The sequence below is a fragment of the Anopheles merus genome, chromosome 3L (assembly GCF_017562075.2).
Source record: "Anopheles merus strain MAF chromosome 3L, AmerM5.1, whole genome shotgun sequence".
Classification (NCBI taxonomy): Eukaryota; Metazoa; Arthropoda; class Insecta; order Diptera; family Culicidae; genus Anopheles; species Anopheles merus.
Genome location: NC_054085.1, coordinates 3100529 through 3116553, shown reverse-complemented (window position 1 = coordinate 3116553; position 16025 = coordinate 3100529). Strand labels below are relative to the sequence as shown.

The window sequence follows — 16025 nt, the reverse complement described above, 5'->3', positions numbered from 1 at the left end:
GAATATCACCAGCGCTACCTATAGGTCGATATAATTTATGTGTCAAAATTATTCAAACTTGGTGTCTCATAAAGTTTCGACCAGTCTACTTGTATGCCGTTTGTAATAATGATAAACGCCCCTGAATTGCAACAAAATTGAGCCCCTAAAGTATGCCGTCAATTGTTGTTGTTGGACAAATTGTCATTCATATGAAGCGCTTGGCAACATTGCTCCGCATTTTCCAATATCTATCAATGGGGGCCTTTACGATTCTAGTTAGTTTTTGTATGCAGTTTGACAGTTGGAGGCTGAAAACATGTAAACACTCCATACAAAACCACACAAAAAACTAGCCTGCAATTTTCAGTCTAGATTATTCTAGCCACAAAGCTATAATTAGATTCGAGTACCTGCTCGAAAACACGGTGTTGTTTACATTTATCCCAAGGTGCATTAAAGAGATCACGTGGTGGAATCTCGAAGTATGTAGTCCAGGTGGTCTCATAGCATTTTTTTATAACCAATTTTGAACATCACTTTTTGACAGAACGAGTAAAAACTTTTGCTCCAACGAGCTTTCTGGAGGCTTTACGAATACTCAAAGCACTCTTAAAATCTTCATTCAGAAGCAGAAGCGATAAAAATCTGCCTTCTGAATTCATACACCTTGGCATAAGCCCACCTGTATGTTATACTCACTTAGATAGCTGCTTGAAAACTGCTATACAATGCAAACAGCTGACAGGCTGAAATTTCAGCCTACGAACTTCAAACGGAAAGGGCCCCAATCATTGGGTAAAATTATAGCCTCCTCGACCAAACAAGTTTTTTGACAGATAAATTACAGCAACCTCTAGCTTCCACCCGCCGCTGCTAGATGGCGTACGCGTTCACAAATACCACACTACAGAGTACGATCAATATAGCCCGGCCTTTGCGTATCGAAATTTGGCTGAATCTCTTTTGTAATCTGTTTGATTTGCTATTTTTTTGCTTTGGTTGAAGATTGTTCGGGACTCACACTTTTTCCCACGCCTTGTTAATTTCCTCTGACCACCATGACTTTGGCTATAGGGTGGTTTTACTTCTATTTCTTATTCGATTGTCTTATTAATATTTCTGGGGAAACTGTTTATGTCAGTGCTAGTCATCTCGCTCTTATCACTGCCTAATCTCCTGATCGTACGCTAGCGCCAATCTGCGTTTGGTGTTGGAATCGCTACGGTTAACCCGTTCGCTTCAACTCGCTGACAGGTGTTTGTTTACATCGTACCGCGTGCCAAAACGTGTCAACACCCGACCCCGTCAATCCTGTGCGTTCGTTTAAGGGATTTACAAGATTTAAGCACGTTTTTCGCGAGTGAACTAGTAGGCCTATTACTAAAGTACTATTCATCGGACTCGGTGATAAGCTATCTTTTCTTAAACTTCATCGTTCAGTACCGCTAATATCACAACTGGTCTTTTTAGCCTTTTCCCTGTAGGTGAGAGGTCGTGAGTTAATTAGGCTTTCTGCCCCTGCTAATGCTGTTAACAAAATCTCGTCGTTCATTTTCGCCCATCGTCAAGCGCTTGCATTGCATCCTTTACGCTACGAACCATCCGTTCTCAAACTCCCTCCATATGAGGGGCAGATTGTGAGTTGAAAACCCATCTCGTGTCTGTATTGGTGAATGTTTCGGTACATGAGTAGTTAATGTCTTTCAGCTGCCGTGTTAGCTCTGTAGGGAACTGCTCGATAGCAGGAAGCAGTTAGGAAACTGCTCGACAGTAGCACGAACAGCCCAGCTCGTGGGCATAAACGGAGCGCATAAGGAACCGTCCTTATGTAGCTCGTTAGGACAACCAGAATAAAAATGCTCTCTCTTATAATCTGAACTCCAACCGAACAAGTCGTTTCCATCAATCCGAATTCCACACGTGCTATCAGTCCGCTTTCGCAAAACCTCCAAAGTGACCCCCAAAGCTCATTACTGGCTCGAACAAAGTTGGTCCCGTTGTCTGAAAATATTTCTTTAGGTGGCCCTCTACGATTCACGAAACGTCTTATTGCCATGATGCAGGACTCCGTGGACAGGCTATGTGCCACCGCCAAATGTACTGCTCGTGTTACTAAGCATGTGAACACTGCCACCTAACGCTTTTCTGACCGTCTTGCATTCACAACGTCTAGAGGTCCCAAATAGTCTATGCCGACACTGCAGAATGGGCGAATATAGGGTGTAAGTCTTTCTTCTGGTATCGGGGCCATGCGAGGGTTTACGGGCTGGGCTGTTTTAATTTTACATCGTTGACAATGTTTCTTAGTTTTTGCTACGCATGATCGAAGGTTTTTTATGTAAAAGCGTTGTCTTATTTCATTAACTACGGTCTCACTGTTGGCGTGGCCAAAACTATCGTGGTAGTCTTTTAGGATCAGGGCGGTTATGTTGTGTGTTTTTGGTAGGATTATAGGGTACCGTGCATCATAGGGAGTATGGTTTGCTCTGGCTATTCGCCCGTCGATTCGTAATATTCCAAATTCGTCTGCGAACGGGTTTAAGTTATGAAGAGCACTGCTACGTTCTAAATGGGGCTGTTTTTCATCGCTTGGCTTTGTTGACAATACTTGCACTTCTTTTTCATACGCCTCTCTTTGGGCCATGCTCAATAGGAATTATTCGGCCATTTGTAACTCTGATTCCGAAAGTGGTACCTGTTCGGCCAATAGTGTATGTTTGATGTGCTTTGCTTGGATTTTAGTACCTTTAATGGTTTGTATTGGCAACCCCTCTGCTTTACGTTTGCAGTTGGTATCAAAACGCCAAAGTAGTGCTACGGTTCGAAGTAGGATTTTCCAACGGGAAAATCGTGAAACGTCTACAAAAATGGGTGGTTGTAGCTCTGAGTGGTATGCTAGGTAACACGTTTAGCGTTCTGCATTCGTGTCCTTTATAGGTTTCTGTTCGGGCCAATTGCTCTCAGGTAGATACAAGAAAGGCGGTCCGTTCAACCATCTACCAACAGCACGTTCGATATCCGTGTCTTTGCACCATTTAGTGAGGCAATCGGCAAGATTTTCCTTGCTTGGGACATGTCGCCAATCTTTTGGGTCAGATAGTGATAGAATTTCGCCTACCCTTTCACCACCTCCGAGTCTGTGTGAAGGTATGTGGCGTCAATTTTAATATCATGGCTGTCACATATCGTGCGTTTCAACCTAGCTCCTAGCAATGCCGCTTGGAGCTCTAATTTCGGGATGGTTAAGTTTTGTAGCGGGACTACTTTGCTTCGTGCCATTGTAGTGCCTGCAAGATAGGCAAAACGCGCACAGAATAATTATAGCTAGCTAGGTTTAAATTATACACATATACACTTACACACATACACATAGTTAGATTTTAATTATGCATATATACATTTACACACATACATCTACAATTAAGGTTACACGTAGGATAGAATAGAATAGCATAAGATAGGAAATAGAGAATAGTAAAATAGGCGATAATTAGGATTAGCCAATGAGGAATAGGATTAAGGAATATTGGCGCGAACGAGTGAGTATAAATTAAGGATAAGTTGAGGTTTAGGATGATTAACAAAAGTCCGATCTAAGAGGAAAACGCTGCCCGAGTTAACATAGAAGAAATAAACTCCAAGTAACTACACAAATTCAAGCCACATTATGCTTTTGGGTAGTTAGAAGATTTCATATCACTACACCATTATCAATGCACAATGTACGCCATCGGCTGTTTGCATTCGGAAGTAAGCGGCGCAACCGTAACCTAGTTCGCTAGCGTCTGTAAATATGTGTAATTGTACAACATTGTCCACATTTGGTGCAGCACCTCTGAAATACCATCGAGGGATTCCGGGAAGTAAACCCGTCCACCGTTTGAAGGTATGTTGTTGTGCATCATTCAATTCGTCATCCCACCCTAAGTTATCGCGCCATAGGTCTTGCCTCATCATTCTACCGTGGATTAGTACTGATGCCACTAATCCCAACGGGTCGAACAGGCTCATGATTGCTCTCAAGACTATTCGCTTTGTTGTTTTCTTTATTCCATCGATATATGGTTTCAGATCGTTATGCCAACTTGCTGAGAATTGTAATGTATCTGTAGACGGGTCCCATATTATACCTAGCACACGCGGGTGTTTTGTCTCTTCATAAAGGGTAATCTTCTTGTTTTTATCGCTAGCTGATTCTCCTAAACTTGGAAGGACAGACGGTCGAATGCTCATCCAATTTCGCATTGCCTTTTACATGGTCGGTCCGATCGAGAATTTCGGCAAAACGAAGTAAAGTGTCGGGCCAAGGAACCGGCCTAAGAATCCGGTCGACTCAAAAAGATAAAGTAGGCAGTTTTCCAGTACTTGCGTCGGCGTTCGATTTCGGCTGGAAAACGATCAAGCAGAGCTCCTCGGATATGAACTCACTTCAGGGGCACCTCCTCATTCACTGTGTTGTTAGTGTAATAATTTTAATCGAATCGGTGATATTCTTAGCATACGAGGCGTGTAATTTGTTAATTTCTCCATAGTGCAAATATAAAAAGATGTTTTGTAGATGTATGAAAAGGTAGATAGTTTTTGTTTTATATTCTGGTTTTACTATTTTCATATCCGAAAGCACTAACTCTAGACAAAGCCACCAAATTCCAGCACCTTTCATAATCCACCTTTGGCGCAATTCACACCGTGCACGTGTACGGATTTTCTAACGGGCACGGCATGCTGACACCTAGCGTCTATCCACTGCCACCAACAACATCCCGTGTATCCGCCTCCGGAGATCACCATTAATATAGGATTCCCCTTACCATCGAACAGCGTAAAATTGGTCATCTGGACAAGAAACTTAGGCAATGTCCGCTAAAAGTCGTACTGACTCTTCCTTCCCTTCTTCCAAATCGCCTCAAATTCCGGTGCCGTCTGTATGTGGGTCTAAAGTCGACGCCAAGCCTCATGCTCTGACAACGCAGCTCAATTGACTTACCGTATACCCGCTTTATCCAACCACCACAATGACAACGCTACCGCTGAGTATTTAAGCTGCTATTATCAAAACGTTAGAGGTTTGCGCACTAAAACAAAAGAATTTCACCTAGCTGTATCGGAGGCTGACTTCGACCTTATCGCCCTCACGGAAACTTGGCTTGTTGACAACATTCCATCTGCTCTTCTCTTCAACAACAACTTCTCTGTTTACCGCTGTGATCGCTCTCTCAGCGGCTCTAGCTCTCGCGGTGGTGGTGTTTTGCTAGCCGTTTCTAACGCATACGAGTCGATAGAATTACCTTCCCGTGATCGTTCTCTCGAGTATATTTGTGTGCGCGTCACCTGCAATAACGCACATCTGTACATCATGGTAGTATACATTCCACCGCAGCTTAGCTCCGAGATATCGACTCTTCGCTCTCTACATGATTGTATCAGCGGCTTCACTCTCACACTGAAGCCTTCGGATCTGCTGTTTGTTATTGGCGATTTCAATCAGCCTAGCATAAGCTGGTCCACAGCTGATCCTTCGTCCTCGCCAGCATACTCATCAATCACGCACTATGAACCAACTGCGCGCTCACTGGCCAACAACACCTTTGTGGATGGATTTAAATTTAACGGATTAGTGCAACTTAATCACATCAATAATTCGCACGGACGCATGCTTGTCCTGCTCTACGCTAACAATGCTGCAGCTAAATTGTGTTCGCCTGTCTTTCCAAGTGTTGTTCCGCTTGTACCTCTTGACTCCTATCACCCGGCGTTCGACTTCAATATACGTATTAACTCGTCGACCCGACGCAATTCGACGACTCGACAAAACTCGGCGACAACCGCATTTTATCGTTATAACTTTGCTAAAGCTGACTATGTGAAACTGAACGACATGATATCAATATTTAACAATAGCTTTCATTGTTCCAATTTTATTTCACTTGACGAAGCAGTATGTTCATTCTCGTCCTTCATGCTGCAAGCCTTTGTTGTATGCGTCCCAGTTCAGCGTCCTAAACCTAACCCCCCTGGGCGGACCGCACACTCAAACGACTCAAACGTGTAAAAAGAGCTGCTTATCGTCACTACCAAACGCGCCGCTGCCCCAGATCTCGCTCGATCTACTTTGACACGCACTCTTTATACTGCAGCTATAACAGGTTTCGATATCGCAGATATTTGAGTAAAATCCAACGTAACCTCTGCAGGTGGCCTGACTCGTTTTGGCGCTTCTACCACAGCAAAACAAAATCCACGCATACACCGAAATCCATTACGTACAAAGGAGCAACAAGTGCCAACACTAATGAAATGTGCAATCTCTTCGCGGATCGCTTCGCAGATTGCTTTTCACCGGCCATGAATGATACCGATACGATTGATGCTGCCCTCGTCAACACTCCGGCTGGCGCAATTAACATGAGCACTCCTTTCATCGACAGTGAGATCGTTTTATCTGCCCTAGCGCAACTAAAGCCTTCCTTCGCTCCTGGACCCGACGGAATTCCTTCTACCGTGCTGAAACGCTGTCAAACGACAGTAGCACCTATCCTTGCAAAATTGTTCAATGCATCGCTAGCCAATGGCTACTTTCCCAAAACATGGAGGAAATCTTGGATGGTTCCTATTTACAAAAAGGGCGACAGGACAGATGCCATCAACTACCGGGGTATTACATCTTTGTGTGCCATTGCCAAGGTGTTCGAACTAGTGATATACAAACATCTGCTACATGCATGCCGCAGCTACCTAAGCCCGTATCAACATGGATTCGTGCCAAAAAAGTCGACTACCACGAACCTGGTTGAATTTGTAACCTATTGCACTAGTCAAATTGATGCCGGAGCTCAAGTCGATGCAATTTATACAGATCTGAAAGCAGCATTCGACTCTCTTCCGCACGCAATTCTTCTCGCTAAACTCGACAAGCTAGGATTTCCCAGCTCTCTCGTGCAGTGGCTTAAGTCTTACCTAATTAATCGCACATACATCGTGAAAATTGATAAGCACATGTCCAAATAAATAGTCAGCAGCTCGGGTGTGCCACAAGGAAGCAATATTGGTCCGCTTCTCTTCATATTGTTTATCAACGATGTTACCCTGGCTTTACCTCCCGACAGTATCAGTCTGTTTGCCGACGACGCAAAAAATTTTGCGCCTATTCACAACACAGGTGATTGTACATTCCTGCAAGACTGCATCGAAATTTTCTGTTCGTGGTGCAAGCGTAATGGCCAGACTATCTGCATCGAGAAATGCTACTGTGTGTCTTTTAGTCGATGCAGGAGCCCAGTGACTGGGACCTACTTCATGGACGGCACTGCAGTTAATCGACAGAATCATGCCAAAGACCTGGGCGTTCTGCTTGACTCTAGTTTGAACTTTAAACAGCATATCGATGACGTTGTAGCCAGAGGAAATCAATTACTTGGCGTGGTTATCCGGACAACTAATGAATTCCGCAACCCCATGTGCATCAAAGCTGTGTACAACTGCATCGTTCGTTCGGTTCTGGAATATTCGTGCGTAGTCTGGAGCCCAACTACCGCTTCTTCAATTGCTCGGCTCGAGGCGATTCAACGTAAGCTCACGAAATATGCCCTACGCCTACTTCCCTGGCAGGATTCCACTATAAGGCCGTCTTCTAGGCCTTGAACCTCGCAGCATTCCACTATATATATATAGATATATCTATATAGATATATCTATATCTATATATCTATATCTATATATATATAGTGGAATGCTGCGAGGTTCAAGGCCTAGAAGACGGCCTTATAGTGGAATCCTGCCAGGGAAGTAGGCGTAGGGCATATTTCGTGAGCTTACGTTGAATCGCCTCGAGCCGAGCAATTGAAGAAGCGGTAGTTGGGCTCCAGACTACGCACGAATATTCCAGAACCGAACGAACGATGCAGTTGTACACAGCTTTGATGCACATGGGGTTGCGGAATTCATTAGTTGTCCGGATAACCACGCCAAGTAATTGATTTCCTCTAGCTACAACGTCATCGATATGCTGTTTAAAGTTCAAACTAGAGTCAAGCAGAACGCCCAGGTCTTTGGCATGATTCTGTCGATTAACTGCAGTGCCGTCCATGAAGTAGGTCCCAGTCACTGGGCTCCTGCATCGACTAAAAGACACACAGTAGCATTTCTCGATGCAGATAGTCTGGCCATTACGCTTGCACCACGAACAGAAAATTTCGATGCAGTCTTGCAGGAATGTACAATCACCTGTGTTGTGAATAGGCGCAAAATTTTTTGCGTCGTCGGCAAACAGACTGATACTGTCAGGAGGTAAAGCCAGGGTAACATCGTTGATAAACAATATGAAGAGAAGCGGACCAATATTGCTTCCTTGTGGCACACCCGAGCTGCTGACTATTTATTTGGACATGTGCTTATCAATTTTCACGATGTATGTGCGATTAATTAGGTAAGACTTAAGCCACTGCACGAGAGAGCTGGGAAATCCTAGCTTGTCGAGTTTAGCGAGAAGAATTGCGTGCGGAAGAGAGTCGAATGCTGCTTTCAGATCTGTATAAATTGCATCGACTTGAGCTCCGGCATCAATTTGACTAGTGCAATAGGTTACAAATTCAACCAGGTTCGTGGTAGTCGACTTTTTTGGCACGAATCCATGTTGATACGGGCTTAGGTAGCTGCGGCATGCATGTAGCAGATGTTTGTATATCACTAGTTCGAACACCTTGGCAATGGCACACAAAGATGTAATACCCCGGTAGTTGATGGCATCTGTCCTGTCGCCCTTTTTGTAAATAGGAACCATCCAAGATTTCCTCCATGTTTTGGGAAAGTAGCCATTGGCTAGCGATGCATTGAACAATTTTGCAAGGATAGGTGCTACTGTCGTTTGACAGCGTTTCAGCACGGTAGAAGGAATTCCGTCGGGTCCAGGAGCGAAGGAAGGCTTTAGTTGCGCTAGGGCAGATAAAACGATCTCACTGTCGATGAAAGGAGTGCTCATGTTAATTGCGCCAGCCGGAGTGTTGACGAGGGCAGCATCAATCGTATCGGTATCATTCATGGCCGGTGAAAAGCAATCTGCGAAGCGATCCGCGAAGAGATTGCACATTTCATTAGTGTTGGCACTTGTTGCTCCTTTGTACGTAATGGATTTCGGTGTATGCGTGGATTTTGTTTTGCTGTGGTAGAAGCGCCAAATCGAGTCAGGCCACCTGCAGAGGTTACGTTGGATTTTACTCAAATATCTGCGATATCGAAACCTGTTATAGCTGCAGTATAAAGAGTGCGTGTCAAAGTAGATCGAGCGAGATCTGGGGCAGCGGCGCGTTTGGTAGTGACGATAAGCAGCTCTTTTTACACGTTTGAGTCGTTTGAGTGTGCGGTCCGCCCAGGGGGGGTTAGGTTTAGGACGCTGAACTGGGACGCATACAACAAAGGCTTGCAGCATGAAGGACGAGAATGAACATACTGCTTCGTCAAGTGAAATAAAATTGGAACAATGAAAGCTATTGTTAAATATGGATATCATGTCGTTCAGTTGCACATAGTCAGCTTTAGCAAAGTTATAACGATAAAATGCGGTTGTAGTCGAGTTTTGTCGAGTCGTCGAATTGCGTCGGGTCGACGAGTTAATACGTATATTGAAGTCGAACGCCGGGTGATAGGAGTCAAGAGGTACAAGCGGAACAACACTTGGAAAGACAGGCGAACACAATTTAGCTGCAGCATTGTTAGCGTAGAGCAGGACAAGCATGCGTCCGTGCGAATTATTGATGTGATTAAGTTGCACTAATCCGTTAAATTTAAATCCATCCACAAAGGTGTTGTTGGCCAGTGAGCGCGCAGTTGGTTCATAGTGCGTGATTGATGAGTATGCTGGCGAGGACGAAGGATCAGCTGTGGACCAGCTTATGCTAGGCTGATTGAAATCGCCAATAACAAACAGCAGATCCGAAGGCTTCAGTGTGAGAGTGAAGCCGCTGATACAATCATGTAGAGAGCGAAGAGTCGATATCTCGGAGCTAAGCTGCGGTGGAATGTATACTACCATGATGTACAGATGTGCGTTATTGCAGGTGACGCGCACACAAATATACTCGAGAGAACGATCACGGGAAGGTAATTCTATCGACTCGTATGCGTTAGAAACGGCTAGCAAAACACCACCACCGCGAGAGCTAGAGCCGCTGAGAGAGCGATCACAGCGGTAAACAGAGAAGTTGTTGTTGAAGAGAAGAGCAGATGGAATGTTGTCAACAAGCCAAGTTTCCGTGAGGGCGATAAGGTCGAAGTCAGCCTCCGATACAGCTAGGTGAAATTCTTTTGTTTTAGTGCGCAAACCTCTAACGTTTTGATAATAGCAGCTTAAATACTCAGCGGTAGCGTTGTCATTGTGGTGGTTGGATAAAGCGGGTATACGGTAAGTCAATTGAGCTGCGTTGTCAGAGCATGAGGCTTGGCGTCGACTTTAGACCCACATACAGACGGCACCGGAATTTGGAAGAAGGGAAGGAAGAGTCAGTACGACTTTTAGCGGACATTGCCTAAGTTTCTTGTCCAGATGACCAATTTTACGCTGTTCGATGGTAAGGGGAATCCTATATTAATGGTGATCTCCGGAGGCGGATACACGGGATGTTGTTGGTGGCAGTGGATAGACGCTAGGTGTCAGCATTCTTCAATTGCTCGGCTCGAGGCGATTCAACGTAAGCTCACGAAATATGCCCTACGCCTACTTCCCTGGCAGGATTCCACTATAAGGCCGTCTTCTAGGCCTTGAACCTCGCAGCATTCCACTATATATATATATATATATATATATATATATATATATATATATATATATATATATATATATATATATATATATAATATATATATATAAGCCGCCCCGAGTGTGACAGTATGCAAGTTAGCCGCTGGATAGGAGCGATACCACGGCACCGCCATCACTCCGCACATCGTAACAGCATATATGGGCTCTAACCGCGTATGAACTGTCCACCATAGCAACGACTGACTATCCGGCTACGTGGTATTCAAGTCCTGAAATTGCCGGCATGATCGCGTAGGCCGTAATGATAATAATAATAATAATAGTGTGAGGAAGAACTTAGGATAGCAGTTCACACCCGGGGAAGAGTATGTTTTCATTTAGTTGCTGCCGAGTCTACCGCCGTGGCGCGACAGATCAACGGAATGTAATCGACCAAAGGACATGAACCTACCGAGCTGAACCCTTTCCAAGGTAGTGCTGTTCGATCGGCGTCATGATACCGACTCCGAACCAACAAGCCACCCAATTCTGGACAGACAGATGAAGCACCATACGCGCACCGTAATAAACAAATCCAGATTCCTCTTTTGTATGGATTCAATTCATAATGTTGTTTCAACTTGCGGCCGCTACCTGAATTGGTTCTGTTGGCAGTGTTGTGGCAATACCTCGCTGATAAGGTGGATCCGAAGCCTCTAGAAGATTAACATAGGCTCTCCACCTCCTACTCCTACTCAATACGTCACCGTCGTACAGAACGGTAGCATGTCTCTCAATTATCCAAGCATGGGTATACGGGGAAACCCAACCCCTTGGGCGGGTTAGTTGTATGGCTAATTGAGAGGGGGGTAGATGATGAATCCTCATGACTCTACCTGGGAGAGTCTGTTCTCTATGTTAGGAGCGGCTTCCCCCCCAGCGTATGTCTCTTCCCGAAGGGCTGCGCTGGCTTCTTCCGCCTTGGCTCGCTGCAGGACTCTAAAAAGCCAACGAGCGTAGGCCCTACGACGAGACTGGAGGTTAGGGGAGAGGCCTTGCAAGCCACCCTCGATAAAACATCACCGCAACGAACAGTCAACAAGAATAAGTACCATATCGGCCCAATCGATTCAGACCCACGCACCGAAAAACGACTTACGATTGGAAGCTCGGGGCATGGAACTGCAAAACCCTCTCATCGGATGTGAAGACCGGAATTGCTGGAATGCTGGAAAGGCGTGACGGTGCGCCAGTACCGTAGCAACTGCACGATCTACCAGAGCGGTGGAGAGACGCGCGAGCTCGGTACTGCGTTCATGGTGCTGGGTGCGATGCAGCAGAGAGTAATCGGGTGGTGGCCGGTCAACAAACAGATGTGCAGGTTAAGAATTCGTGGCGGATTCTTCAACCTGAGCATTATAAATGTGCATATTCCGCACCTTGGGAGCACCGATGACTAGAAGGAGGCCTTCTATACGGAGCTGGAGAGGGAGTACGACCGCTGCCCAAAACATGACGTGAAGGTCGTCATCAGAGACATTAATGCTCAGGTTGGATAGGAGGAGGCATATAAATCAACGATTGGAAGTTTCAGCGTCCACCAGCTGACAAATGACAACGGCCTCAGGCTGATAAACTTTGCCTCCTCCAAGCGCATGAGCACATGAGCGCAACCTGAAGACAACCGAAGTGATTCAAAGGCCCAAATCGACCACGTACTGATTGTCGGAAGCCACTTCTCGGATATTATCGACGTTAAAACGTATAGAGACGCAAACGTCGACTCGGACAGTTTCCTGGTCATGGTAAAGCTGCGCCAGAAACTCTCCGTGGTTAACAACCAACGGAGTCAGGCCACCCCAAGGCTCGACCTGGATCGGTTGGAGTGTGCTGATGTGGCGGAGGGGTATGCGACAGCGTTCGGAGAAGCGCTACCGGCCGACAACAACATCGTCGCGATGCCCCTCGCGGACCACTGGCGTATGGTGGAACGAGCCATCAGCACTGCAGCCGAACACAAGATCGGCCGCTTACCACGTGGAGAGAAAAAGGAATGGTTTGACGAAGAGTGCAGACGAGCACTATCCGAGAAGAATGCAGCGCGCGCCCGCATGCTATGGCATGAAACCCGTCAAAACGTGGATATCTACAGACGACTGAGGAAACAGCAAACCCTGCTCTTCCAGGCCAAGCAGCGCCGTTTTGAAGAGTCAGAAGAACAGCTGCTGGAGCAGCTTTCTCAGTCGGGGGACACCCGCTTGTTCTACAGGAGATCGAAGGAGGCTCGGAAGCGGGTTTGCTCCAAAACCGCAATGTGCCTGGATGCGGAAGGATATCTCCTGACGGACGAGCGGGAGGTGATCGAAAGGTGGAAGTGCTACAACGAAGGACATCTGAATGGAGCAGAAGCAGGAGAGACTGACGCAAGTGGCAGAACAAGGCAACCACCACAGCAGCAGCACAGCAGTAACAACAGCGACAGCATCGGCGCAGACGACGAGGTGCCCCCGCCATCTCTGGATGAGATTGCCAGCGCCATCAAGCAGCATAAGAGCAATAAGTCTGCCGGCAGCGATGGTCTGGCGCCCGTGCTCTTCAAGATGGGGACGGAGAGGCTTACCGTCGAAATGCATCGGCTGATCGTGAAAGTCTGGGAACAGGAGGAACTACCGGAGGAATGGATGCTGGGTGTTATTCACCCAGTCTACAAAAAGGACGACAGGCTGGATTGTCCGAATTTCCGAGCCATCACAGTCCTGAATGCCACCTACAAGATCCTGTCCCTGATCCTGTTCTGCAGACTTGCACTCCTTGCTATAAATTTTATCGGCAGCTACCAAGCTGGGTTTGTTGGAGGCATATCCACCACCGACCAAATTTTCACTCTACGGCAGATCTTTCAGAAGTGCCGAGAGCAACAGTTCCCAACGCACCACCTGTTCATCGACTTCAAGGCGGCCTACGACATCATAGACCGGAAGGAGCTATGGAGCATCATGCAGCGGTACCACTTCCCTGGGAAGTTGATCCGGCTGTTAGAGGCCACTGTGAACAGGGTGCAGTGTAATGTGAGAGTGTCGAACTTGCCGTCGGAATCGTTCGAATCTCACAGGGGTCTGAGGCAAGGTGACGGACTCTCCTTTCTACCCTTTCACATTGACTTAGAAGGTATCATTCGAAGCGCGGGCTTCGACATCAAGGGCACGATTTTCACCCGATCTCTCCAATTCTTGGCTTTGTGGATGACATCGACATCAATAAATATATCAAAACATTAGCTGTTATCAACCTAAGGGGTCTCCTAACTACGGCCCGCGGGCCACATGCGGTCCGTGAGGACTGGGTAAGGTTAAATTAAATCTTCTTCTATTTAGCGCAACGTCCTTCGCGGACATGCCGGGCTATACAGGCTTTTGAGACTTCCTTCATTACCACGTAGCCGAATAGTCAATCCTTTCTACGGGGGGACGGTCCATTCTGGGCTTGAACCCATGAAGGACATGTTATTGAGTCTTTCGAGTTGACGACTGTATCAAGGGACCGCCCACATGAAATTGAATAGCTTTCTTTTCTATTTGATTATTTTTTTTTTACTTCTAAAAGATGAAAACTGTAGAAATTTATAAAGTAGGTGCCCAAACGTCAACCTCTGACAGCTGAGAGTGAAGCGAAGTGATGCAACCCGGTGACGGTTGTTATGTCAAATCGTAAAAATAAACCGGTTCAATTGCCACTTGAAAACCAAAAAAGCCAAACGCGTTTTCTTTGTGGAAAGTGAGAAGTGAGATTTAGCTACATTTACAACCTCAGAAGTGGGATTTACTCACGAAAATGCCTACAAAGGACCAAATGGTGTGTGTTTTATCGGATGCTGGCGTAGATTGTCCTGCCAACGCTACAATTAACCAAATCCGGAGTCTGTATGACGCCGTGATGCCGGTGCAAGCAAAGGAAAACAAAATGGAAGGCACACTGTTGGACACTGCTGAAGAATGTTCCGGTAATAGCTGTGCCGTTCAGGAGAAAATTGATCAGCTGGAGCTGGAGAAGAAACTGCTGACCTTGCAGAAGGAAGTTTCGGAGATGAAGCTGCAGAGTAATGCTGATAAAAACCTTCCCAACCTTACGACGATTGAAAGCTTGGTTCCGTCGTTTAGCGGACAAAATGGCGTTGACATCTCGATGCGGTTCGAGGAATTAGAAAGAGTCTTTCAATTGTTCAGCATCGACTTAAAGCAAAAACTGGTGATAACGCTTCGACTGCTTTCCGGGATAGCTCAAGTATTAGCTCGAGCTTCAGGTTTATTAGAATATAATGCTCTGAAGCAAACACTCATTGAAACATTTCAACAAACATATTCCGTTGAAAGTGTTTATCACGAGCTACGCAGTCGCCGCCTCTCTGCCTCCGAATCGACCATAACATACTTCATTGACATGAAGAATATTGCCAGGAAAGCGAAAATTCCCGAGGGTGAGCTTGTTGACATCATAATCGAAGGTATAAATGATCCGGTCAACACCGCCGCTATGCGTTATGCTGCTCGTCAGATGGATGATCTCCTACCCTTGCTGAAAAGATATGAAGAGATGCGGACACGTCACCAGCCGTCAACATCTGCACCCAAGGACAGACGATCTACTCGCGACGTACCCATGAACATCGAGCACGTGAAGTGCTACAATTGTCTGCAACAAGGGCACTATCAAAGCCAATGCCAACAACCCCAACGTCCTCATGGATCGTGTTTCCGGTGTTCGAAGACGGGACATTCACATCGCGAATGTCCGAACCGTAACAACGTACCAGCCGCTGCGGTGCATTCAATGGATATGGAATCGGGTTATTTACAACAAATTCCAGCCATGCAGGAGGTATGTGTGACGTTTGTAGAATTAAGTGGGCCGAATAGTTTTCTTCCACGTGTGTTTTCTCTTTTCGATTCAGGGAGCCCTAGAAGTTTTATAAATGAAAATTTGGTGCCCATAAGCCTCTTACAAAAACCGGAAAATTCGGGATACTGCGGTTTAGGAAATAGTGCGTTACTGTCAATGGGACGAATTAATTGCCGAATCAAGTATCGGAAAAATGAAATAAAACATGAATTTATTATTTTGCCTAAAAACTGTATGTCATGGCCCATTATTGTAGGTAGAGATGTTATGCCAAAATTAAAAGTTACTCTAGCTATATTGCAACATCAAATTTATGATAAAAGCACATTATTAAACCATAAATTGAGTTCCATAATACCTCCCCTGAAAACACACGTGGCAGAGAAACTTCGCGATCTAGGCATTCTAAAAGAGC

General features: G+C 45.8%; 1 protein-coding gene across 1 annotated transcript; it reads left to right on the top strand.

Moving 5' to 3' along the window:
• The first annotated feature begins 14505 nt into the window (after positions 1-14505).
• On the top strand, positions 14506-15683 carry LOC121598745. Its single transcript, XM_041925994.1, has 2 exons — positions 14506-15589; positions 15663-15683. Exons 1-2 carry the CDS (start codon positions 14546-14548, stop codon positions 15681-15683), a joined length of 1065 nt encoding a protein of 354 aa, XP_041781928.1. The 5' UTR covers positions 14506-14545.
• Positions 15684-16025: the final 342 nt, after the last annotated feature.